General features: G+C 40.5%; 1 protein-coding gene across 1 annotated transcript; it reads left to right on the top strand.

Annotated features, from left to right (window-relative positions):
- The first annotated feature begins 129 nt into the window (after positions 1 to 129).
- Positions 130 to 27,961, top strand: trsn (translin). Its single transcript, XM_071690599.1, has 5 exons — positions 130 to 269; positions 1,631 to 1,788; positions 11,129 to 11,307; positions 23,247 to 23,395; positions 26,387 to 27,961. Exons 2-5 carry the CDS (start codon positions 1,633 to 1,635, stop codon positions 26,578 to 26,580), a joined length of 678 nt encoding a protein of 225 aa, XP_071546700.1. The 5' UTR covers positions 130 to 269; positions 1,631 to 1,632; the 3' UTR covers positions 26,581 to 27,961.

Genomic DNA, 27,961 nt, shown 5'->3' with positions numbered 1-27,961 from the left:
TTATTGAGCCAGTTTTTCATCTTATGTCGAGTGGACGAAAATCCAGAACGTTCCTGGATTACATGCGAATTCAATGGATTCACGAGCGAGAGTGACGTCATGATGCTAACATGTTTGCCCCGTAATAAACACAGGAGAACCATCCTTCTGCCGTATGACGTGGGAAACGTCAACCTCACAGACATTTCAAACGTTCTACCTTAATATACAAGAAATCATTCCTGTGATTACATAGAGGTATCGCGTCGCTAGAAGTCACTTTGCGACGGGTGAGTAATGTCTAGGAATGAGAACTTGAGGAAAATGTGTTGGAAGGTTACCATTAGGGACAGGTTACATTTCAACGTGGAAATAAATGTTTATATATCTAGGCCTTATGAATGATTTATTAAGCAGAAGATGACAGATGTATATACTTGATGTGGCAAACTGACTATACCTTGTAAGAAATACTAAGCAAATGATTTTTGCACGTGATTATTTTTTTGTGTATAAACTAGAATTGAAAGTTATTTTGAACTGACAGATATATATGTGCTTATTAGGGAAAAATTCCTGTTTAGGAGCTTCACGGAAATAGATAGATTTGGAAGGCACGTTAATCAGTAGATGCTATTTTCAGCTAAAGAGATATAGGCGTGGGGAGTGTGATCTTGAATATTATTTTGAACTTATGATTAATGAATGAAAGAGAATAGGGGGCAGCTATAATGACCAAAGGAAGATATGGGCAAGGCTGAATAAAAGTATGGTAATCCAGCAGAACCTAAAAAAAACTGATATTAACTTGACCTTGCCACTACAGAGGGTGTGGGTATGAGATTTACTTTAGTTTGTAGTATTATAGCCGAATTATATGGTTAATATTATCATTTCCTTTGTTATTAGTGGTTTTGTACACTGGGAGGGATAATCATGGTGAACACATCAAACACAGTCACTGAATAAACCCCCAGGTAATTGAATGCAAATGACATTGTGACATTAATATTTTACAAACAACTTTGAAAGTAATGTATGTATAGGTGTTAGGTGAACTTAGGAGAGGTTTTCATAAGTTCTGACTTCTAGAATTGTTTTACATAATCTGATCCACATTTTTTGCTGATCATCATATCCCTGTCCACTAAAACATTTACCATTTTTGAATAAGAGATTAGAAAAGCTTCATATATAAAAGATTACTCCCTTACTGTTTTCTATACTAAGTTAGATGAGGTTAGATTTTGATAGGTTAAACCAAACCTAGCCTAGAAAAACAGGGGGGGGGGAAAGGAATCATTTGGTGATCTGAAAGAACATACATTTGGGGGGAACACAAAGTAATGGACTTCTTAGAGTAAGTATAATAGCAAGGACTTAAGATTTTGATGTTCCTAGTTTGAAAACTTGGACTTGCAACCCTGCAGAATTATAGTGGGAGCCCTTGATTTTTTTTTTTTTCTAAAAGACCCTAAAGTTATAGAATTCATACAGTTCAACAAGAACATTGTGTTATGTAGTTTTGCTGATCTTTCTTTTGAGTTTGGTGTCATAGTTTACACAGGAATAGTTAAGCCCATCCTCCTTTTAAAAAATTTTTTTTTGATATTATATACTGGTTGTCCAAGGAACATGATATTCTTCACAGTCATGGATATCACAGCAGCTTTTTCAACTTATGGATCATGTGTGGAAAGAGAAACAGAGGTGCGTGAAAATGTACAGGCAGCTGTGAGGGATCTTGAGAAAACTTCATATGCTATCAGTACAATCCTTGAGAAGATGCATCATTCACAAGGAGTACAGGTATGAAATTACTGTAACTTGACACCTTTTAATACTGTTATGTGACATTTTTATTATATTTCAAAATTTTTCATTTATACTTTAATACACCTACTAGTGAAATAACATTGCAGCTTGGTGGTAGTTTAATCAATTGGGCTAAAAGAATTTGATCCTAGAATGCATCTTGATTTATGTAATGAAAGCATAAGGGAAAGCATGGTTTGGTTAACAAGTTTTTGAGAACGTATATATTACTTTAAGTGGGGAATGCCTTTATTGTGAACCTTCAGCACTGATACAAGAGGCTTTTTAGTCTAAAATGGTAGTACTAAAAGAGCTTGTTTTTGGAACTGCATTTATTAGTATAGTAATTCCCTATTGTACTGTAGAGAAAGAGAGACTTACACCTTTGGGGCCCTATCCTTTGAACATACTCTGCTCTCATACAGTTCCTTAACTTTAGTTGTGCTGTCTGCATTAACCTATCAATCTATCTATATCTCTGATGCCTGTTCCCTCCAGCAACTCCCATCAAGGGGTGGCCACTGCAAAAGTTTCCACTTCTCCGTGTCCTTACTTGCCTCCCTCGCTTACACCATTCCACACATTCTTCCTATTTTTCTCTCCGTCCAGTATTTTTCCACTCTGTTTGCCCGTGTCACAGGTGGTCTTCTCCTCACACCTACCCCTTCAGTTGTACTATCAGACGCTCTCCTTGTAAATTCCCAGTCTTGCATTCTTTCAACATGCCCCAACCCCTTCAGAGTATTATGTTTCACCCATTCTACCACTCCACAATACACTCTCTTTGCATTCCTTGCCATATCACATCTCTCTCATACACCCTTTCATTTCTTTCTTCATTCCATCTAGTCACTCCACATGCTTCTCTTAAATAGCTCATTTCCACAGCCTCGATCCTTGACCTCTATGAACCATTCCATGTCCATGTTTCAGCTGCTTAGGTCAGGGTTGGGAGGACTATACTGTCCCTTGATCCTCTCTTCACTTCCATACCTACACCTCTACCCTTCATTATTCTATTAAGGGACTCAATGACTCTTCTACCCTTACAGCTCTCTCCCTTATCTCTCCTTCCATATCACTACAGTTATCCAGGACAGCTCATAGATACTTAAAATTCCCTCCTTCCTTCCAGTCTTTTCCCCCAAAAAAATCCACAACACAATTTAATACACTTTCTTCTTTCACTTTATATGGTTTTCCAAAATCTACACTTTCCCCCCATTTCCTTTCATATATCATTACCTTACTTTTACTTGCCCTTACCTTCAATCTCTTATGCTTACACACATCATAAAATGCTTAACAACCTTCTGCAACTTCTCTTCACTCTCTGTAAACAATACAGTAACATCTGCAGAGAGGCTTACCACTAGCCACCATATCTCACTGCCACACTATATCTGTGCACCCCTTTTCCCTAGTAGTGCTTTCATCTCTTTATCACTACAACCACACATATGGTCATGAGAAAAAAGATTATGAGAGGCAGGTGTTTTGGGAGCAGCTGAGTGTGTTAGCATCTTTGATGCACGAGACCAGGTTATTAGTGATGGGTGACTTGAATGCAAAGGTGAGTAATGTAGCAGTTGAGGGTATAATTAGTGTACATGGTGTGTTCAGTGTTGTAAATGTAATTGGTGAAGAGCTTTCAGATTTGTGCACTGAAAAAGGACTAGTGATTGGGAATACCTCTAGCTATCATGTGTAATGCACTGAAACCACAGCACCCTTTCCATGTCCAGGCCCCACAAAACTTTCCATGGTTTACCCTAGATGCTTCACATGCCCTGGTTCAATCCATTGACAGCATGTTGACCCCGGTATACCACATTGTTCCAATTCACTCTATTCCTTGCACGCCTTTCACCCTCATGTATATTCAGGCCCCAATCGCTCAAAATCTTTTTAACTCCTCCAATCTGGTCTCCCACTTCTCCTCATTCCCTCCACCTCTGACACATATATCCTCTTTGCCAGTTTTTCCTCACTCATTCTCTCCATGTGACCAAACCAATTCAATACACCCTCTTCTGCTCTCTCAACCACACTCTTTTTATTCCCATACAATCCCCATATTCCCATACATCTCTCTTACCCTTTCATTACTTATATGTACATACATGTTGAAATGTATAATTATGTATATGTGTGTGTGTGTGGGCATTTATGTAAATACATGTGTACTTGGGTGGGTTGGGCCATTCTTTTGTCTGTTTCCTTGTGCTGCCTCACTGACGCCTGAGACAGTGACTAAGTATAATAAAAAGATATATTTATATTATTATTGTTGTTATACATAATCGCCATTTCCCGCATCAGGAAGATAGCGCCAGGAAACAGACAGAGAATGGCCCATCCACTCGTATACACATTATGATATGTTATACTTAATTGCTGTCTCCAATTTGGTCTCCCTTTTCTTCTTGTTCCCTCCACCTCTGACACATATATCCTCTTTATCAATCTTTCCTCTCTCATCCTCTCCATGTGTCCAAACAGTTTCAACACACCCTCCTCTGCTCTCAACCACACATTATTTTTTTACCACACACCTCTCTTACCCTTTCATTACTTACTTGATCAAACCGCCTCACACCACATGTCCTCAAATATTTCATTTCCAACACATCCCCCTCCTCTACACAATCCTATCTTTGCCCATGACTCGGAACCATATATCATTGTTGGAATCACTTTCCCTTCAAACATAGCCATTTTTGCTCCGAGATAACGTTCTCACCTTCCACACATTCTTCAATGCTCCCAGAACCTTCGCCCCCTCCCCCACCCTGTCACTCACTTCCACTTCCATGGTTCCATCCGCTGCTAAATCCACTCCCAGATATCTAAAACATTTCACTTCCTCCAGTTTTTCTCCATTCAAACTTACCTCCCAGTTAACTTGTCCCTCAACCCTACTGAACCTAATAACCTTGCTCTTATTCACATTTACTCTCAACTTTCTTCTATCACACACTTCACCAAACTCAGTCACCAACTTCTGCAATTTCTCACCCAAATTAGCCACCAGTGCTGCATCATTAGCAAACAACAACAGACTCACTTCCCAAGCCCTCTCATCCACAACAGGCTGCATACTTGCCCCTTTCCAAAAATCTTGTAATCACCTCCCTAACCACCCCATCCATAAACAAATTAAACACCCAGGAAGACATCATGCACCCCTGCCACAAACCGTCATTCACTGGGAACCAATCACTTTCCTCTCTTCCTACTTGCACACATGCCTTACATCCTTGGTAAAATCTTTCACTACATCTAGCAACTTACCTCCCACACCATATACTCTTAATACCTTCCACAAAGCATGTCTATCAACCTTATCATATGCCTTCTCCAGATCCATGAATGCTACATGCGAATTCATTTGTTTTTCTAAGTATTTCTTACATACATTCCTCAGAGCAAACTCCTAATCTACACATCCCCTACCACTTCTAAAATCACACTGCTCTTCCCCAATCTGATGCTCATATATATATACACATAAATGCTCACATACATAAATGTATCAACATGTACACACACCTATGCAGACATTACATACATACACATGTACATATTCATACTTGCTTGCCTTCATCCATTCCTGTAACTGACCCGCCTCACAGGAAAACAGCATCGCTATCCCCTGCTTCAGCAAGGTAGCGCCAGGAATACAGACGTAAAGGCCACATTCATTCACACTTAGTCTCTAGCTGTCATGCATAATGCACCAAAACCACAGCTCCCTATCCTCATTCAGGCCCCACAGACCTTTCCATGGTTTACCCCAAACGCTTCACATGCCCCGGTTCAGTCCATTGACAGAACATCGATCCCGGTATGCCACATCGTTCCAAATCTATTTTCCTTGCACCCCTCTCACCCTCCTGTATGTTCAGGCCCTGATCGCCCAAAATCTTTTTCAGTCCATCCTTCCACCCCCAGTTCGGTCTCCCTGCTTCTCCTTGTTCCCTCCACCTCTGACACGTATATCCTCTTTGTCAGTCTTTCCTCATTCATTTTTCTCCATATTTCCAAACCATTTCAACACACACTCTTCTGCTCTCCCAACCATAGTCTTTTTATTTCCACATATCTCTTTTGCCTTTATATTATTTACTCAGTCAAACCACCTCAAACATTTGACTTCCAACATATCCACCCTCTTCTGTACAACCCTATTTATGGCCCATGCCTCGCAATCGTATAACATTGTTGGAACTACCATTCGTTCAAACATATCCATTTTTGCTCTCCAAGATAACGTTCTCTCCTTCCACTTATTCTTCATCGCTCCCCGAACCTTCACTCCTTCCCCCACCCTGTGACTCACTTCTGCTTCCATGGTTCCATCTGCTTTTAAGTCCACTCCTAGATATCTAAAACACTTCACTTCCTCCAATTTTCTCTATTCATACTTACTTCCCAATAACTTGTCCCTCAACCCGACTGAACCTAATAACCTTGCTCTTATTCACATTTATTCTCAGCTTTCTCATTTCACACACTTTTCCAAACTCAGTCACCAACCTCTGCAGTTTCTCACACAAATCGGCTACGAGCTGTATCATCGGTCAACGACAACTGACTCACTTCCCAGGCCCTCTCATCCACAACAGACTGCAGACTCACCCCTCTCCAAAACTCTTTCATTTACCTCCCTAACCACCCCATCGATAAATTAAACAACCATGGGGACATCACACACCCCTGCTGCAGACCGACATTCACTGGGAACCAATCACTCTCCTCTCTTCCTATTCGTATGCGTCTTACATCCTTGGTAAAAACTTCTCACTGCTTCTAGCAACTTACCTCCCACACCATATACTCTTAAAACGTTCCACAAAGCATCTCTATCAATCCTATGATGTGCCTTCTCCAGATCCATAAATGCTTCATGCAAATCTATTTGTTTTTCTAAGTATTTCTTGCATGCATTTTCAAAGCAAGCACCTGATCCACAGATCCTCAACCACTTCTGAAACCACACTGCTCTTCCCCAGTCTGGTGCTCTGTACATTCCTTCACCCTCTCAATCAATAAATACCCTTCCATATAATTTCCCAGGAATACTCAACAAACTTATGCCTCTGTAGTTTGAACACTCACCCTTATCCTCTTTGCCTTTGTACAGTGGCACTCTGCATGCATTCCGCCAATCTTCAGGCAATTCACCATGGTCCATACATACACTGAATATTAAAAAGCCATGATGACATCACACAGCCCTGCCTCACACCTACATGTATCCCAAAACTTTCGCTCATCTCTCCATCCACTCTTACACACACATTTGCTCCTATGTAGAAGGCTTTTACACCATGCAACTGTTGTCCCCCTATACCATATATCCTTAACATATCCCGCAAGCATTCCACTTGACTCTGTCATATGTTTCCTCCAGATCCATAAAAGCTGCATACAACTTACTTTTCACTAAATACTTTTCCAGTCATCTTTAATATAAAAATCTGATCCATACATCCCCTACTTTTCCTAAAACCCCCATTGACTTCACTTATTCTGCACTCAGTCACTTCTGTCTCTCTGTCAGTTAATATACTCGCATACAATTTTCCTGGTATACTTAACAGACTTATTCCCCTATAACTGCTACATACATCCTTAGCGCCTTTTTCTTTGAATAAAGGAACAGTAATAGTATTCACCCAATCCTCAGGCACAACCATTTCCTTCCATGCTTGATATGAGATGCATCAACTCTATCACACTTTCTCCCCCATACTTCAACATTTCGGCCATAATCCCATCCTTTCCAGATGCCTTTCCTACTTTCAGCCTTATTATTGACCTTCTTACCTCCCTATTTGTTATAGGCCCCTGCATTTGTATCCTCTTCTTTCCCTCCTCTATACCCATGCATGAAACATTTGCTGCCTCCCTTTCTCCCACATTCATCAGTTCAAAATACTCTTTCTATTGTCCTTTCACTTCCACCTTTTGATTCAGCAATTCCCCTTCCTTCTCAGCATTTCCAATATTACATCCATCTCTTTCCTTTTTCACCTCCTTCCAGTGTAGTTTCTTATTATCCCAAAACTTTTCACTTAACTTTCTTCCAAAATCTTCATCTACTTTTTCTTTGTTTTCCTCTATCAACTTCTTAACACTTCACTTATATATTTTGTATTCTTCCCTCCTCCTTTGCTGAACCTCCACTGGTACATTCCCATTGAACAATTTTTCATATGCCTTTTTCTTCTCTTCCACAGCATTTCTGATACCTTCTGTCCTCTATGCAGGACATTTGGACGATTTTTGTAGGGAAAAAATGCAATTGAGTGGGAGATGTGTAAAAGAAAGAGACAGAAGGTCAAGAGAAAGGTGCAAGAGGTGAAAAAGAGGGTCAAATGAGAGTTGGGGTGAGAGAGTATCATTAAATTTTAGGGAGAATAAAAAGATGTTCTGGAAGGAGGTAAATAAAGTGCGTAAGACAAGGGAGCAAATGGGAACTTCAGTGAAGGGCGCAAATGGGGAGGTGATAACAAGTAGTGGTGATGTGAGAAGATGGAGTGAGTATTTTGAAGGTTTGTTGAATGTGTTTGATGATAGAGTGGCAGATATAGGGTGTTTTGGTCGAGGTGGTGTGCAAAGTGAGAGGGTTAGGGAAAATGATTTGGTAAACAGAGAAGAGGTAGTAAAAGCTTTGCGGAAGATGAAAGCCGGCAAGGCAGCAGGTTTGGATGGTATTGCAGTGGAATTTATTAAAAAAGGGGGTGACTGTATTATTGACTGGTTGGTAAGGTTGTTTAATGTATGTATGACTCATGGTGAGGTGCCTGAGGATTGTCGGAATGCGTGCATAGTGCCATTGTACAAAGGCAAAGGGGATAACAGTGAGTGCTCAAATTTCAGAGGTATAAGTTTGTTGAGTATTCCTGGTAAATTATATGGGAGGGTATTGATTGAGAGGGTGAAGGCATGTACAGAGCATCAGATTGGGGAAGAGCAGTGTGGTTTCAGAAGTGGTAGAGGATGTGTGGATCAGGTGTTTGCTTTGAAGAATGTATGTGAGAAATACTTAGAAAGCAAATGGATTTGTATGTAGCATTTATGGATCTAGAGAAGGCATATGATAGAGTTGATAGAGATGCTCTGTGGAAGGTATTAAGAATATATGGTGTGGGAGGCAAGTTGTTAGAAGCAGTGAAAAGTTTTTATCGAGGATGTAAGGCATGTGTACGTGTAGGAAGAGAGGAAAGTGATTGGTTCTCAGTGAATGTAGGTTTGCGGCAGGGGTGTGTGATGTCTCCATGGTTGTTTAATTTGTTTATGGATGGGGTTGTTAGGGAGGTGAATGCAAGAGTTTTGGAAAGAGGGGCAAGTATGAAGTCTGTTGTGGATGAGAGAGCTTGGGAAGTGAGTCAGTTGTTGTTTGCTGATGATAGAGCGCTGGTGGCTGATTCATGTGAGAAACTTCAGATGCTGGTGACTGAGTTTGGTAAAGTGTGTGAAAGAAGAAAGTTAGAGTAAATGTGAATAAGAGCAAGGTTATTAGGTACAGTAGGGTTGAGGGTCAAGTCAATTGGGAGGTAAGTTTGAATGGAGAAAAACTGGAGGAAGTAAAGTGTTTTAGATATCTGGGAGTGGATCTGGCAGCGGATGGAACCATGGAAGCGAAAGTGAATCATAGGGTGGGGGAGGGGGCGAAAATCCTGGGAGCCTTGAAGAATGTGTGGAAGTCGAGAACATTATCTCGGAAAGCAAAAATGGGTATGTTTGAAGGAGTAGTGGTTCCAACAATGTTGTATGGTTGCGAGGCGTGGGCTATGGATAGAGTTGTGCGCAGGAGGGTGGATGTGCTGGAAATGAGATGTTTGAGGACAATGTGTGGTGTGAGGTGGTTTGATCGAGTAAGTAAGGTAAGGGTAAGAGAGATGTGTGGAAATAAAAAGAGCGTGGTTGAGAGAACAGAAGAGGGTGTTTTGAAATGGTTTGGGCACATGGAGAGAATGAGTGAGGACAGATTGACCAAGAGGATATATGTGTCGGAGGTGGAGGGAACGAGGAGAAGTGGGAGACCAAATTGGAGGTGGAAAGATGGAGTGAAAAAGGTTTTGTGTGATCGGGGCCTGAACATGCAGGAGGGTGAAAGGAGGGCAAGGAATAGAGTGAATTAGATCGATGCGGTATACCGGGGTTGACGTGCTGTCAGTGGATTGAATCGGCATGTAAAGCGTCTGGGGTAAACCATGGAAAGCTGTGTAGGTATGTATATTTGCGTGTGTGGATGTGTATGTATATACATGTGTATGGGGGTGGGTTGGGCCATTTCTTTCGTCTGTTTCCTTGCGCTACCTCGCAAACGCAGGAGACAGCGACAAAGCAAAAAAAAAAAAAAATCTCACCACCATGTTTTCGGTCACTTAAATCCATACATTCATCACTTATACTTTTGAAATACTTCTCTAAATCTGTATAATAAGTTTTATCCTTAATTTCTTGCCATGTCCTCTGTCTTATTCCTACATCGTTTGAGGTAGTGGTCACTGTTTACTTGCTTGATTTCTTAATATATCTTCTGGTCATCTTATACCTACATCTTTCGAGGAACTGCTGGTCACTGTTTACATCATCAGTCTGTTTTAAAAACTCACTCTTTGTTTCAGGGTGGGCAGATATAAAGACTTTAGCCATTCTCTGTAACTCAGCTGTCTTAATTATGATACTATTTTTGTTGCTATCCTATGGACTGTCTCTTTTTGTTTCCTGTGCTTCTTTGGACGTGGTGACCACACTTGAGAAGTATATTCTCGTTCATGTTGTGTTGCTTGAGGAGTACTGTGAAACTAATATGAAATTTGGGACTTGAATGTAATAGAAACAATTGTTGTGTGTAGGTTATATGAATAAAGTCATTTGTCTCGCTTGATAATTCAAAGTGAAAAATGAGAAGTGCATATTTTGGTTTGGAAATTCTTGTATTTTCAAAAAATTGGACCTAAGGATATTTGAATGAAATGAGAGGCTGCATAAAGCTTATGATGATTATAATAGATAGATCGATAGAAACTTTATGGAAATCTGATGAATACATCAGTGTTGTCCTTTATAAAGACCATACCTTTTAAACCTATCACTTTCCCAAAGCCTCATTTATCAGTCATATTTCAGTCATATTTCCCCATTCACCACCCTTCTTTCTTCATCCCTCTTGTGATGTGGTACCAGGTAATTGGTGAACCTCCAATTAGATGAAATGTAATACTTTAATGTGTGTTGTTATCTGCTGTACATTTCTGTTGAAGTAATGGTTTTATTCCTGCTGTTGTTACTGTATCTCTGTTTACTGGATTTGCAGAATCTCCAGACAATTTGTTTAGAATGCCACACAGAACTTACAAAGGTACCAGCCCTCTTTGAAGCACTACAAGAGAAAGTACCTGTTGGAGAGTTTTACCGATATCACCATAATTTCCGAGGTACCACACAGAGACTTGTAGCAGCAACTTGCCTCATCACATACTTGGAAGAAAATCGGTAGGACATCACTTTTTGATATTTCTATTGCAGATATGTTTACATACGTACATTTTTGAAAGAATGAAAATTAAGTACAAAGTTGTTGTACACCCTGTTGTAATATATGTTAAGGTGGCTCATGAAGAAGCAATTTCACCTATCACAATCAGCACACACCTCTGCAGATTCATATATTTGGCGATCCTTCATTAGTATCTGATTAAACATAGGGTGAAAGTATGGTTAAGTTTTCATTTATTCATGTAAATAATGTCCTTTTTTTCATACTGTATCGCCATTTCCCACATTAGGGAGGTAGCACCAGGGCCCAGGAACAGATGAAGAAAGGCGTGTGTTTATATTAAATAATCTTAATGATATCTAAAGAATATGTATATTATGTAAAAAAAAGTGTGCAAATGATATGTAGGAGATGTATAAAATTATGGATGGAAAAAAACATAAAGTGTATAATGTGTTAGGTGTATGTAAATGAAATTACACTGAGAAAAAACCATAATCTAATTCTTACATACATAAAGATTATTGGTGCCTATGCACCTGGTCATGAGAAGAAAGATCATGAGAGGCAAGTGTTTTGGGAGCAGATGAATGAGTGTATTAGCAGCTTTGATGCATGAGATTGGGTTATAGTGATGGGTGATTTAAATGCAAAGGTGAGTAATGTGGCAGTTGAGAGTATAAGTAGTGTACATTGGGTGTTCAGTGTCGTAAATGGAAATGGTGAAGGGCTTGTGGATTTGTGTGCTGAAAAAAGACTGGTGATTGGGAATACCTGGTTTAAAAAGAGAGATATACATAAGTATACATATGTGGGAGGTGAGTTTGAATGGAGAAAAACTGGAGGAAGTAAAGTGTTTTAGATATCTGGGAGTGGATCTGGCAGCGGATGGAACCATGGAAGCGGAAGTGGATCATAGGATGGGGGAGGGGGCGAAAATTCTGGGAGCCTTGAAGAATGTGTGGAAGTCGAGAACATTATCTCGGAAAGCAAAAATGGGTATGTTTGAAGGAATAGTGGTTCCAACAATGTTGTATGGTTGCGAGGCGTGGGCTATGGATAGAGTGGTGCGCAGGAGGATGGATGTGCTGGAAATGAGATGTGTGGTGTGAGGTGGTTTGATCGAGTAAGTAACGTAAGGGTAAGAGAGATGTGTGGAAATAAAAAGAGCGTGGTTGAGAGAGCAGAAGAGGGTGTTTTGAAATGGTTTGGGCACATGGAGAGAATGAGTGAGGAAAGATTGACCAAGAGGATATATGTGTCGGAGGTGGAGGGAACGAGGAGAAGAGGGAGACCAAATTGGAGGTGGAAAGATGGAGTGAAAAAGATTTTGTGTGATTGGGGCCTGAACATGCAGGAGGGTGAAAGGAGGGCAAGGAATAGAGTGAATTGGAGCGATGTGGTATACCGGGGTTGACGTGCTGTCAGTGGATTGAATCAGGGCATGTGAAGCGTCTGGGGTAAACCATGGAAAGCTGTGTAGGTATGTATATTTACGTGTGTGGACGTATGTATATACATGTGTATGGGGGTGGGTTGGGCCATTTCTTTCGTCTGTTTCCTTGCGCTACCTCGCAAATGCGGGAGACAGCGACAAAAAAAAAAACAAAAAAAAACATATGTGAGTAGGAGAGATGGTCAGAGGGCATTATTGGATTACATGTTAATTGATAGGCTTGTGAAAGAGAGGCTTTTGGATGTTAATGTGCTGAGAGGGGCAGCTGGAGGAGGGAGAATGTTGAGGAGAGGAGAGTGGTGTGAGTAAGTGAGAGGAAGCATCAGGAGAGATTGAGTGAAGAATGGCAAAAGGTGAGAGCAAATGACGTGAAGGGACTGGGTGAGGAATGGGATGTATTTAGGGAAGCAGTGTTGACTTGCACAAAAGATGCCTGTGGTATGAGAAAGGTGGAAGGTGGGCATATTAGAAAGGGTAGTGAGTGGTGGAATGGAGAAGTAAGATTGTTAGTGAATGAAAAAAGAGAAGCGTTTGGACGATATTTGCAGGGAAGTAGTGCAAACATGTAATTTAAAAAAATGGAGTCATAACTGTTAAGAAAAACATGTGATTTAGAATAAGAAAAATGAGGAAAAGAGCTACAATATAGTAAGCAAGGATGAGGGAGATGGAAAAACTAGCCCAGTAGCTTGATACATATAAGAAAAAGGAAGATCAGCATTTCTGAGATGAAGGGTGTTCAGTGATTCTGGACACCACTTGAGCACTTCAAAGTCAGGCTGATTCTATCTCTGTGATTTTTGTCTACACCCTACTAAATACTTTTTCACATTCAATCCCCTATCATTCCTTTGGTATCCTCATCTGAAATATCCTTATCCCTAATTGATTCTCTGACTACATTTGCCCATCCGTTGCATAGCCATTCTACCTTGCTCTCTCAGCTGTATTACTGTATATCTTAATGATCAGCCAATCACCTGCTGATGATTTTATGTTTCTCTGCCCAAGAGTTGATTCACAGATCCTGTAAGAGGGCTCACTGAGCTTGGGAAATTCCTTTTGTGATGTAAGTCATCTCCACTCACCAAGAGATGATAATTAATCACAGAGTCACTCAGGAATTGATCATAGTACATAAGGATACTTACTGATTCTGGAAATTTGTAAGGTGAAAATTGGTTATTATTATACTTAGTCTCTGTCTCCTGCGTTAGCGAGGTAGCGTAAGGAAACAGACAAAAGGATGGCCCAACCCACCCACATACACACGTACATACATAAATGCCCACACACACATTTTAACGTATCCATACATATATATACACAGATATATACATATACACACATGAACATATTCATACTTGCTACCTTCATCCATTCCTATCGCTACTTTGCCACACATGAAAAACAGCACCCCCCCCCCACATGTGCGAGGTAGCACTAGGAAAAGACAACAAAGGCCACATTCGTTCACACTCAGACTCTAGCTATCATGTGTAATGCACCAAAACCACAGCTCCCTTTCCACATCCAGGCCCCACAAAACTTTCCATGGTTTACCCCAGATGCTTCACATGCCCTGTGGTATACCCTGGTATACTCAGCATTTCTGAGATGGAGGGTGTTCAGTGATTCTGGACATCACTTGAGCACTTCAAAATCAGGCTGATTCTATCTCTCTGTTATTGTTGTCTACACCCTACTAAATACTTTTTCACATTCAATCCCCTATCATTCCTTTGGTATCCTCATCTGAAATATCCTTATCCCTAATTGATTCTCTGATTGCATTTGCCCATCCCTTGCATAGCCATTCTACCTTGCTCCTTCAGCTGTATTACTGTATATCTTAATGATCAGCCAATCACCTGCTGATGATTTTATGTTTCTCTGCCCAAGAGTTGATTCAAAGATCCTGTAAGAGGGCTCACTGAGCTTGGGAAATTCCTTTTGTGATGTAAGTCATCTCCACTCACCAAGATGATAATTAATCACAGAGTCACTCAGGAATTGATCATAGTACATAAGGATACTTACTGATTCTGGAAATTTGTAAGGTGAAAATTGGTTATTATTATACTTAGTCGGTCTCCTGCGTTAGCAAGGTAGCGTAAGGAAACAGACGAAAGAATGGCCCAACCCACCCACATACACATGTACATACATAAACGCCCACACACACATTTCAACATATCCATACATATACATACACAGATTTTTTTTTTTTTTTTTTTTTTTGCTTTGTCGCTGTCTCCCGCGTTTGCGAGGTAGCGCAAGGAAACAGACGAAAGAAATGGCCCAACCCACCCCCATACACATGTATATACATACGTCCACACACGCAAGTATACATACCTACACAGCTTTCCATGGTTTACCAACAGACGCTTCACATGCCCCGATTCAATCCACTGACAGCACGTCAACCCCGGTATACCACATCGCTCCAATTCACTCTATTCCTTGCCCTCCTTTCACCCTCCTGCATGTTCAGGCCCCGATCACACAAAATCTTTTTCACTCCATCTTTCCACCTCCAATTTGGTCTCCCTCTTCTCCTCGTTCCCTCCACCTCCGACACATATATCCTCTTGGTCAATCTTTCCTCACTCATTCTCTCCATGTGCCCAAACCATTTCAAAACACCCTCTTCTGCTCTCTCAACCACGCTGTTTTTATTTCCACACATCTCTCTTACCCGTACCTTACTTACTCGATCAAACCACCTCACACCACACATTGTCCTCAAACATCTCATTTCCAGCACATCCATCCTCCTGCGCACAAATCTATCCATAGCTCACGCCTCGCAACCATACAACATTGTTGGAACCACTATTCCTTCAAACATACCCATTTTTGCTTTCCGAGATAATGTTCTCGACTTCCACACATTCTTCAAGGCTCCCAGAATTTTCGCCCCCTCCCCCACCCTATGATCCACTTCCGCTTCCATGGTTCCATCCGCTGCCAGATCTATACATATATACATATATACATATATACACATGAACATATACTTGCTACCTTCATCCATTCCTGTCGCCACCCCGCCACACATGAAAAACAGCACCACCCCACATGCGCGAGGTAGCACTAGGAAAAGACAACAAAGACCACATTCGTTCACACTCAGTCTGTAGCTATCATGTGTAATGCACCAAAACCACAGCTCCCTTTCCACAAGCCAGGCCCCACAAAACTTTCCATGGTTTACCGCAGATGCTTCACATGCCCTGTGGTATACCCTGGTATGCCACATCATTCCAATTTACCTTATTCCTTGCACCCTTTCAGCCTCCTGTATGTTCAGGCCTCGATCACTCAAAACCTTTTTCACTCCATCCTTCCACCTCCTATTTGGTCTCCCACTTCTCCTCATTCCCTCCACCTCTGACACATATATCCTCTTTGTAAATCTTTCCTCACTCATTCTCTCCATGTGACCAAACTATTTCAATACACCCTCTTCTGCTCTCTCAACCACACACTTTTTATTACCACACATCTCTCTTACCCTTTCACTACTTACTCGATCAAATCACCTCACACCACATATTGTCCTCAAATATTTGATTTCCAACACATCCACCCTCCTCCATACCACCCTATCTATGGCCTATGCCTCGCAACCATATAATATTGTTGGAACCCCTTTTCCTTCAAACATACCCAGTTTTGCTCTCCAAGATAACTTTTTCACCTTTCACACATTCTTCAACACTCCCAGAACCTTCGCCCTCACCCCCACCTTGTGACTCACTTCGGCTTCCATGGTTCCATCCGCTGCTAAATCCACTCCCAGATATTTAAAACACTGCACTTCCTCCAGTTTTTCTCCATTCAAACTTACCTCCCAATTAACTTGTCTCTCAACCCTACTAAACCTAATTACCTTGCTCTTATTCACATTTACTTTCAGCTTTGTTCTTTCACACACTTTACCAAACTCAGTCACCAACTTCTGCAGCTTCTCACCCAAATCAGCCACCAGTACTGTATCATCGAACAACTGACTCTCTTCCCAAGCCCTTTCATCCACAACAGACTGCATACTTACCCCTCTCTCCAAAACTCTTGCATTAACCTCCCTAACAACTCCATCCATAAACAAATTAAACAACCATGGAGAGATCATGTGCCCCTGCCCCAAACCAACATTCACTAGGAACCAGTCACTTTCCTCTCTTCCTACTCATACACATGCCTTACATCATTGGTAAAAACTTTTCACTGCTTCTAACAACTTGCCCTCACACCATATACTTTTAATACCTTCCACAAAGCATCCCTTATCAACTCATATGCCTTCTCCAGATCCATAAATGCTACTTACAAATTCATATATTTTTCTAAGTATTTCTCTCATACATTCTTCAAAGCAAACACCTGATCCACACATCCTCTACCACTTCTGAAACCACACTACTCTTTCCCAGTCTGATGCTCCGTACATGCCTTTACCCTCTCAATCAATACCCTCCCATATAATTTCCCAGGATTACTCAACAAACAACTCTGTAATTTGAACACTCACCTTTATCCCCTTTGTCTTTGTACAGTGGCAGTATGCATGCATTCCACCAATCCTCAGGCACTTCACCATGAGCCATATATACCTTGAATATCCTTACCAACCAGTCAACAACTCAGTCACCCCCTTTTTCAATAAACTCCACTGCAGTGCCATCCAAACCTGCCACCTTGCTGGCTTTCATTTTCTCCAAAGCTTTCACTACCTCTTCTCTGTTTACCAAACTGTTCTCCCTGACCCTCTCACTTGTCACAACACCTCGACGAAAACACTCTATATCATCAAACACGTTCTACAAACCTTCAAAATACTCACTCCATCTCCTTCTCACTTCACCACTACTTGTTATTACCTCCCCATTAGCCCCCTTCACTGATTATCGCATTTGTTCTTCTCTTACACACTTTATTTACCTCCTTCCAAAATTTTTTTTTTATTATTATTATTTTGCTTTGTCGCTGTCTCCCGCGTTTGCGAGGTAGCGCAAGGAAACAGACAAAAGAAATGGCCCAACCCACTCCCATACACATGTATATACATACTCGTCCACACACACAAATATACATACCTATACATCTCAATGTACACATATATATATATACACACACAGACATATACATATATACACATGTACATAATTCATACTGTCTGCCCTTATTTATTCCCATCGCCACCTCGCCACACATGGAATAACATCCCCCTGCCCCCTCATGTGTGCGAGGTAGCGCTAGGAAAAGACAACAAAGCCCCATTCGTTCACACTTGGTCTCTATCTGTCATGTAATAATGCCCAAAAACACAGCTCCCTTTCCACATCCAGGTCCCACAGAACTTTCCATGGTTTACCCCAGACGCTTCACATGCCCTGATTCAATCCATTGACAACACGTCGACCCCGGTATACCACATCGATCCAATTCACTCTATTCCTTGCCCGCCTTTCACCCTCCTGCATGTTCAGGCCCCAATCACTCAAAATCTTTTTCACTCCATCTTTCCACCTCCAATTTGGTCTCCCACTTCTCCTCGTTCCCTCCACCTTCGACACATATATCCTCCTGGTCAATCTTTCCTCACTCATTCTCTCCATGTGCCCAAACCATTTCAAAACACCCTCTTCTGCTCTCTCAGCCTCACTCTTTTTATTTCCACACATCTCTCTTACCCTTACATTACTTACTCGATCAGACCACCTCACACCACATATTGTCCTCAAACATCTCATTTCCAGCACATCCACCCTCCTGCACACAACTCTATCCATAGCCCACGCCTCGCAACCGTACAACATTGTTGGAACCACTGTTCCTTCAAACATACCCTAAAATTTAATTATACTCTCTCACCCCAACTCTCATTTGCCCTCTTTTACCTTTTGTGCCTTTCTCTTGACCACCTGCCTCTTTCGTTTATACATCTCCCAGTCATTTGCACTACTTCCCTGCAAAAATCGTCCAACTTCCTCTCTCTTTTCTTTCACTAACAATCTTACTTCTTCATCCCACCACTCACTACCCTTTCTAATCTGTCCACCTCTCACCTTTCTCATACCACAAGCATCTTTTGCTCACGCAATCATTGCTTCCCTAAATACGTCCCATTCCTCCTCCACTCCTCTTACGTCCTTTGCTCTCACCTTTTTCCATTCTGCACTCAATCTCTCCTGGTACTTCCTCACACAAGTCTCCTTTCCAAGCTCACTTACTCTCACCATTCTGTTCACCTCAACATTCTCTCCTCTTTTCTGAAAACATTTACAAATCCTCACCTTTGCCTCCACAAGATAATGATCAGACATCCCTCCAGTTGCCCCTCTCAGCACATTAACATCCAAAAGTCACTTTCACACACCTATCAATTAACATGTAATCCAATAACGCTCTCTAGCCATCTCTCCTACTTACATACGTATACTTATGTGTATCTCTTTTTAAACCAAGTATTCCCAATCACCAGTCCTTTTCATCACACAAATCTACAAGTTCTTCACCACTTCCACTTACAACACTGAACACCTCATGCACACCAATTATACCCTCAACTGCCACATTACTCCGCTTTGTATTCAAATCACCCATCACTATAACCCGTTCTCGTACATCAAAGCTGCTAACACACGCCTTCAACCGCTCCCTAAACACTTGCCTCTCATGATCTTTCTTTTCATGACCAGGTGCACAAATAATCACCCATCTCTCTCCATCCACTTTCACTTTTACCCATATCAATTTAGGGTTTACTTTCTTACACTCTAATCACATACTCCCACAACTCCTGCTTCAGGAGTAGTGCTACTCCTTCCTTTGCTCTTGTCCTCTCACCAACCCCTGACTTTACTCCCAAGACATTCCTAAACCACTCTTCCCCTTTACCCTAGAGCTTCGTTTCACTCAGAGCCAAAACATCCAGGTTCCTTTCCCCAAACATACTACCTGTCTCTCCTTTTTTCTCATCTTGGTTACATCCACACACATTTAGACACCCCAATCTGAGCCTTCCAAGGAGGGGAAGGTTTCTAGTTTTCCGCTCCCATCCCCTTTAGTCACCCTCTACGACACACTGGGAATGCGTGGGAAATATTCTTTTTCCCCAATCCCCAGGGGATTGGGGAAATTGGTAATAGAGTATTTTATAAAGATGCGGAGAAAGAGAAGTTTTTCAGAGAAGTTTTACCTGCAATCAGATTCAAAGTAAGATTCCTCAGAAGTGTATATTTTGAAACATTCTATGTTTTTTGCTGTAGAGTGTAATTTTGAACTGTTTGTATGTCAATACTAAAAAGGGGAAATTCCAAGATGAGTAGTAGTCAGAACATATTTAACTGTAAGTATATTGTATTAATCTTTTTGATTTGTGTTATTTTCAGAAGTATGTCTTTACCTACGGCAGAGTTTTGTTGAATTGTAACCATCTTACATACATGCAACTTTTATAGCCACATTCCTTTTCACTTTTGTAGTTATTATTCGTGATAGTTTTGAAAGAGTTAAGAAAATGTGTTATACAACTCAAAGATATTATTTCCTGCTGTCATCATCTGGTAAGAAATTTTTTCATTCATTATGCTCGTTGATAGAAATTTTACGCCTTCAGGTATATTCAAGCTCATCTGGTCAGTTACTTTTTTCTTTTAGAAGTGTAATAGTAATGTTGTAATACTGATTTCATATTTACTGTTGTTTGATATTTTAATATTGGTTTGTAATTTAATCCTCCTTTGCATGGGGTGGGAGCCTTTCCTGCTCCGTTAGATTCATTTTATTGATTGCCTTTTCATAGCTTCAGGATATTTTTTTTTTCTTTTTTTTTTTGCTGCTGTCTCCCGTGTTTGCGAGGTAGCGCAAGGAAACAGACGAAAGAAATGGCCCAACCCACCCCCATACACATGTATATACATACACTTCCACACATACAAATATACATACCTATACATCTCAATGTACACATATATATATATATATATATATATATATATATATATATATATATATATATATATATATATATACACACACAGACACATACATAGATACCCATGCACACAATTCACACTGTCTGCCTTTATTCATTCCCATCGCCACCTCGCCACACATGGAATACCATCCCCCTCCCCCCTCATGTGTGCGAGGTAGCGCTTGGAAAAGACAACAAAGGCCCCATTTGTTCACACTCAGTCTCTAGCTGTCATGCAATAATGCCCGAAACCACAGCTCCCTTTCCACATCCAGGCCCCACACAACTTTCCATGGTTTACCCCAGAAGCTTCACATGCCCTGATTCAATCCACTGACAGCACGTCAACCCTGGTATACCACATCGTTCCAATTCACTCTATTCCTTGTACGCCTTTCACCCTCCTGCATGTTCAGGCCCCGATCACTCAAAATCTTTTTCACTCCATCTTTCCACCTCCAATTTGGCCTCCTACTTCTCCTCGTTCCCTCCACCTCTGACACATATATCCTCTTGGTCAATCTTTCCTCACTCGTTTTCTCCATGTGACCAAACCATTTCAAAACACCCTCTTCTGCTCTCTCAACCACACTATTTTTATTACCACACATCACTCATACCCTACCATTACTTACTCGATCAAACCACCTCACACCACATATTGTCCTCAGACATCTCATTTCCAGCACATCCACCCTCCTGCGCACATCTCTATCCATAGCCCACCCCTCGCAACCATACAACATTGTTGGAACCACTATTCCTTCAAACATACCCATTTTTGCTTTCCGAGATAATGTTCTCAACTTCCACACATTCTTCAAGGCTCCTAGAATTTTCACCCCCTCCCCCACCCTATGATTCACTTCTGCTTCTATGGTTCCATCCGCTGCCAGATCCACTCCCAGATATCTAAAACACTCCACTTCCTCCAGCTTTTCTCCATTCAAACTTACCTCCCAATTTACTTGACCCTCAACCCTACTGTACCTAATAACCTTACTCTTATTCACATTTACTCTCACCTTTCTTCTTTCACACACTTTACCAAACTCAGTCACTAGCTTCTGCAGTTTCTCACATGAATCAGCAACCAGCGCTGTATCATCAGCGAACAACAACTGAATCACTTCCCAAGCTCTCTCATCCACAACAGACTGCATACTTGCCCCTCTTTCCAAAAGTCTTGCATTCACCTCCGTAACAACCCTATCCATAAACAAATTAAACAACCATGGAGACATCACACACCCCTGCCGCAAACCTACATTCACTGAGAACCAATCACTTTTCTCTCTTCCTACACGTACACATGCCTTACATCCTCGATAAAAACTTTTCACTGCTTCTAACAAGTTGCCTCCCACACCATGTATTCTTAATACCTTCCACAGAGCATCTCTATCATCTCTATCATATGCCTTCTCCAGATCCATAAATGCTACATACAAATCCATTTGCTTTTCTAAGTATTTCTTACATACATTCTTCAAAGCAAACACCTGATCCACACATCCTCTACCATTTCTGCAACCACACTGCTCTTCCCCAATCTGATGCTCTGTACATGCCTTCACCCTCTCAATCAATACCCTCCCATATAATTTACCAGGAATACTCAACAAACTTATACCTCTGTAATTTGAGCACTCACTCTTATCCCCTTTGCCTTTGTACAGTGGCACTATGCAAGCATTCCGCCAATCCTCAGGCACCTCACCATGAATCATACATACATTAGATAACTTTACCAACCAGTCAACAATACAGTCACCCCCTATTTTAATAAATTCCACTGCAATACCATCCAAACCCGCTGCCTTGCCGGCTTTCATCTTCCGCAAAGCTTTTACTACCTCTTCTCTGTTTACCAAATCATTTTCCCTAACCCTCTCACTTTGCACACCACCTCGACCAAAACACCCTATATCTGCCACTCTATCATCAAACACATTTAACAAACCTTCAAAATACTCACTCCATCTCCTCAGATCACCACTACTTGTTATCACCTCCCCATTAGCCCCCTTCACTGAAGTTCTCATTTATTTATTATTATTTATACCTATAATTGAAAAAAATTAGAAGTGGACACAGCAGATTAGCCTGGGGTGGTAAAAAGTATCACTTTAAGATAAAACATGCTCTGTCAGGTAGTGGATATAGAAACCTTAAGTTTTTGGTGTTAGAAAAGTAGTAAAATGGTTTGTAACAGTATTTTCATTTATTCATTTTGAAATAGCATCATTAGGGAATGCATGGGAAATCATGACACACATCCAGCATTAGGTGCACAGCAGAAACAGGCACATGTATTAATAGCAGGTATAATAGTATATTTACAGGAATAAGATCATTTCAGTAAGGTTTTTAGTATATGTCTTTATTGAGGTAATATTTGTTCCAAGGCCACTGTGTAAGCCACAGTTTTCTTTTATACCTAGTCTCTAGAATTATTTATCTGATGAGAAATTTATTTTCTCTTACAGCTTGGCTCCACATGAAGAAGTGGCAAAGTCCCTAGGCCTGTGTACACAGCGTGAAAAGGGTTTCCATTTAGACCTAGAAGACTACTTGCAAGGCACACTTAGTATTAGCCATGAACTCTCAAGACTTGCCATCAATTCAGTTAGTGCAGGTAGGAAAATACATCATTTTCAAAGATTTGGCTGTAATGCTATCATTGCTCCATTTTTTGTTGTTGTTCTCTCTCCAAATGAGTCTATCATTTGCTTGCTACTGATTGTAATGCAGCCTTAAAGCTGCTGGAGTCCTGTAAAAACGTGAAGAAAATTCAGAAACTATAGAATGTAAATTATTGAAAATTTATTGGTTTAAGAGTATGCTGATTATCCTTGGGGAGAGGGGAGAAAGAATATGGCCCACATATTCCTTGCATGTCATGGAAGGTGACCAAAAGGGATGGGAGCAGGTGGCTGAAAATCCTCCCTTCTTGTATTCATTTCCAGAAGGAACATAATGAAGGGCCAAGTAAGAAAGTTTTCCTTTAAATCTCAGTCTTCTGTTCTTGTCGCTACTTCGCTTATACAGGAAATAGGTAGTGTGTACAGGAAAAATATGTTGATGATAGTTTCTGTGTGTGTGTACATGTGTGTGATTCCTGTTTGATTGGCTGTTTGTACATTTGTCAAGGGAGTATGAAGCTTCATTTTTTAATATTTCTCTCCAGGATTGGTCTGCCTGTGAGCTGTGGTATATTCTCTTTAGATTCTAAGGGTTAGACTCCACATACCACCCACTGTTCATTTATTACCTTTCAGTAGTTGTGGCCTTCAGTTTGGTCCATCTCCTCTGTCTGCCAGTCAGCGACTTCCACTTGGACATGACTTCATCATCCAGCTAGCTGACTTGTTATTCACACTGGTCATTTCATAATTCTCAATATCACTGGATGTGCAATACTGTCTACTAGCTTTCCTTTTTTGTTCAGATTCATCCACCCTTGCAAGAATGAGTGAAGTGTAAAGCATATATTTGTATGGTGAGTAATTTTTTAGTGACTTCATCACCATCCAGTTGATGTGTAAGTTGCACTGGTCACTTCATAATTATCAGTATCCCTGGATGTGTCAGATAGTCTTCTAGCTTTCCTTTTTTGTTCAGATTTTAGTCACCCTTCCAAGAATGAGTGAAGTGTAGAGTATATATTTGTACGGTGAATTACTTTTTAGTGCATTGTACTTTTTTCATACCTATTCACTGTTTCTCGTGTCAGCAGGGTAGCTCCAGGAACAGATGAAGAAAAGGCTTTATTTGCTTACATCTATTCTCTAGCTGTCAGGTGTAATGCACCAAAATCACAGCCAGCTATCCACAACCAGGCCCCACAGTCCTTTCCATGGTTTCCCCCAGCAGCTTCATATGCACTGGTTCAGTCCATGGACAGGGTGTCTACCCCTGTATACCACATCACTCCAATTCACTCTATCTCTTGCATGACTTTCACCCTTCTGCATGTTCAGACCCTGAACATACAGAATCTTTGTCACTCCATCCTTCCATCTCCAATTTGGTCTGTCACTTCTCCTTGCACTACCTCGCTGGCGCGGGGGGCGGCGACAGAGCAAAGTGAATAAATAGATAAATATATATAGGGGAGAAAGAATACTTCCCACGTATTCCCTGCATGTCGTAGAAGGCGACTAAAAGGGAAGGGAGCGGGGGGCTGGAAATCCTCCCCTCTCATTTTTTTTTTTTTTAATTTTCCAAAAGAAGGAACAGAGAAGGGGGCCATATGAGGATATTCCCTCAAAGGCCCAGTCCTCTGTTCTTAACGCTACCTCGCTAATGCGGGAAATGGCGAATAGTTTAAAAGAAAAAGAAAGATATATATATATATATATATATATATATGTATATATATGTATATATGTGTATGTGTATATATATGTATATATATATCCCTGGGGATAGGGGAGAAAGAATACTTCCCACGTATTCCCTGCGTGTCGGAGAAGGCGACTAAAGGGGGAGGGAGCGGGGGGCTGGAAATCCTCCCCTCTCGGTTTTTTTTTTTTTTTTTTTCCAAAAGAAGGAACGGAGGGGGCCAGGTGAGGATATTCCAAAAAAGGCCCATCCTCTGTTCTTAACGCTACCTCGCTAACGCGGGAAATGGCGAATAGTTTAAAAGAAAAAGAAAGATATATATATATATATATATATATATATATATATATATATATATATATATATATATATATATATATATATATATATATATATAAATGCCCATATACTTACACTCATAGACATATACATATATATGCATGTACATATTCATACTTGCTTGCCTTCATGCATTCTTGGTGCTACCCAGCCCACAGGAAACAGCGTCACTGCCCCCAACTTCAGCGAGGTAGCACCTGGAAAACAGACAAAAAAGGCCACATTCGTTCACACTCAGTCTCTAGCTGTCATGTGTAGTGCACCGAAGCCACAGCTCCCTTTCCACATCCAGGCCCCACAGACCTTTAGGATATTATGATCGTGTAAAATTGAGTAACTGGTGAAAGGTTGGTCAAGTTAAACAAGTTAAGGTTGAAAGTACAAAGAGGAGAGTTGGAATAATAAGAGATTGGTAGATGCCATGCAGAAACCCTTGATGCTAAGGATATTTCAGCCGAAGGCATCATAAGAACGAATTGTGATCAGACGAAGTAGAAGTATTTTGTGTGTCAAATAAGTTCATTGTGCAAAGTGATGTTAGAATCCTTACGGTGATGTGGAGGTTAATCTTTCACTGGGTTTGATAGGCTCTCCATGTGGAATTTGGAAAGGATGATAGAATGATAGAATAGAATGAAGAGAATAAGTTTTATATTTTTATTCCTCAAGTTCTCTGTTGTTATCCACATAGTGTTTCATCCACATTTCTGGATTTAAGCCTCTAATAGTAAACTATAACTTACAGATCATTCATATAATTTGACAAGTCCCCACCCTCCTCTCTTTTAGACCTCTTATCATGTACACTGCTACTCATTTTTGTACTTAATAGAAACATACAAATCATGCTCCTCCACCCTGTCCACATCAAATATATAGCATGTGTATTGAAGAATAGCCTTGTACCAAGTGACACATTTCACAAAGTCTTTTTTCCTTGCAGGGGATTATTCTCGCCCTTTCCAGATACGACAGTTCTTACGAGATCTTCATGCAGCCTACTCCCTGCTTTTTCCCAAGAATGAATTAAGAAAGAAATTTGATGAGCTTAAATATGCCTTGAAGAAAACAGAAGAGGTTGTGTACAACTTAACTCTTCGAGGACTTAAACCTCAAGATACTGAAACTTCAGGTTAAAAGGCTTTACCTTTTACCTAGCTCCTGTAATAATGAAGATGTGCGACAAAAGATCTCAGAAGTACAGAAACCTCAGTGACCTGAAATGTGTGTATTGAATGTAGAATGATAAGCCACCTTCAATGTATTCATGGAATTGGTATATTTCTTTAATCAAGGTCTGAATGGTTATTGGCCGGTCACGAGATATGAGGACACACCAATGAAATTTGATAAAAGAAAGTAGTCATTGCTATTAAATGTTTAGTAATGTTAATTGTGACTGACTCCTTACTGATTACTAAACCTTATCAAAATATTAAGGATTATGGACTTAAATGGATTGTATTTAGATGTGAAAATATGATGAGTGATATAAGTTAATTGTAGGAGTTTACTTAGTTTACAAATATTTTTTGGAAACAGATTTGTATTAAGTATAAATTAGACTTTTAGGAAGCATGAATGATATGATTAATAACCCCTTAAATCATGACACCTCAGATAATTCTCTACCTCTCCAGTCCCAATGGGTGTATTTAGTGACTTTTGCACTTGGTACAACCTTTTTTTCCTTGAGTGGAAGAGTACTGGAGGGAAAGAATGGAGGAATAATGTGTGGAATGGCTTATGTTAGGGAGGCATGTAAGGACAGGGATAAGTGGAGACTTTTCTTGTGGCCATACCCATCATGGGACTTCCAGAGGGAACAGGGATCATAGATATTGATAGATAGAAAAATTTCCTCAAGTTTATAATTAAAAGGTCATATTTCCCAAGCTTATTACAGGTGAGTGGAGGTGAGGCAGGGCAACATATACCTGTGTGGCAGGCCCATTAGTCTCCACATATCACGAAAGGTCAATTCATCAGCAGGTCATGTGGTGAATGATGTAAGCCGATCTGAGTGTTTTCTTTGATGTCAACAATACATATATAGAAAAGAAATTTCACCCATATAGCATCACTGTGACAAGTTTAATACATTAGGTTGATTTTCTTTTTTACAAACTAATAAAATAATAATATTTTTCAACAACAATGAGCATGTGTTGTCAACCATGTTGTGGCTGAAAAATGAATAGAGATCACAGTTATGAGTAATTCCAGATGTAAAAAGCTTAGAAAACATTTAAATCAAAATTTCTCCTTCAAGAATGTTGTGGCCTTTGACAGGTCACTTCTCTAAGAAGATGGTGGGAGGGGCAAGAGAGAGAGATGAAGGTTATTCATTTTAGTCCAGACAGCCTTTGTAGCCAGATGAGCTCCCTTTAAAAATTTTCTTTTTCCTGAGGATGGTGAGCTATCTTCCATAGTTTCAGAAGACGCAGTGTTGTGAAAACTTAAATCATCCTCAGTGAAGTCATAACTCATTGTCAGAGTTACTGAGCTCCAATAGGTA

The sequence above is a fragment of the Panulirus ornatus genome, chromosome 48, assembly GCF_036320965.1.
Source record: "Panulirus ornatus isolate Po-2019 chromosome 48, ASM3632096v1, whole genome shotgun sequence".
NCBI lineage: Eukaryota > Metazoa > Arthropoda > Malacostraca > Decapoda > Palinuridae > Panulirus > Panulirus ornatus.
The sequence above is the reverse complement of the archived record's forward strand: the minus strand, read 5'-3'. Positions and strand labels throughout refer to the sequence as shown.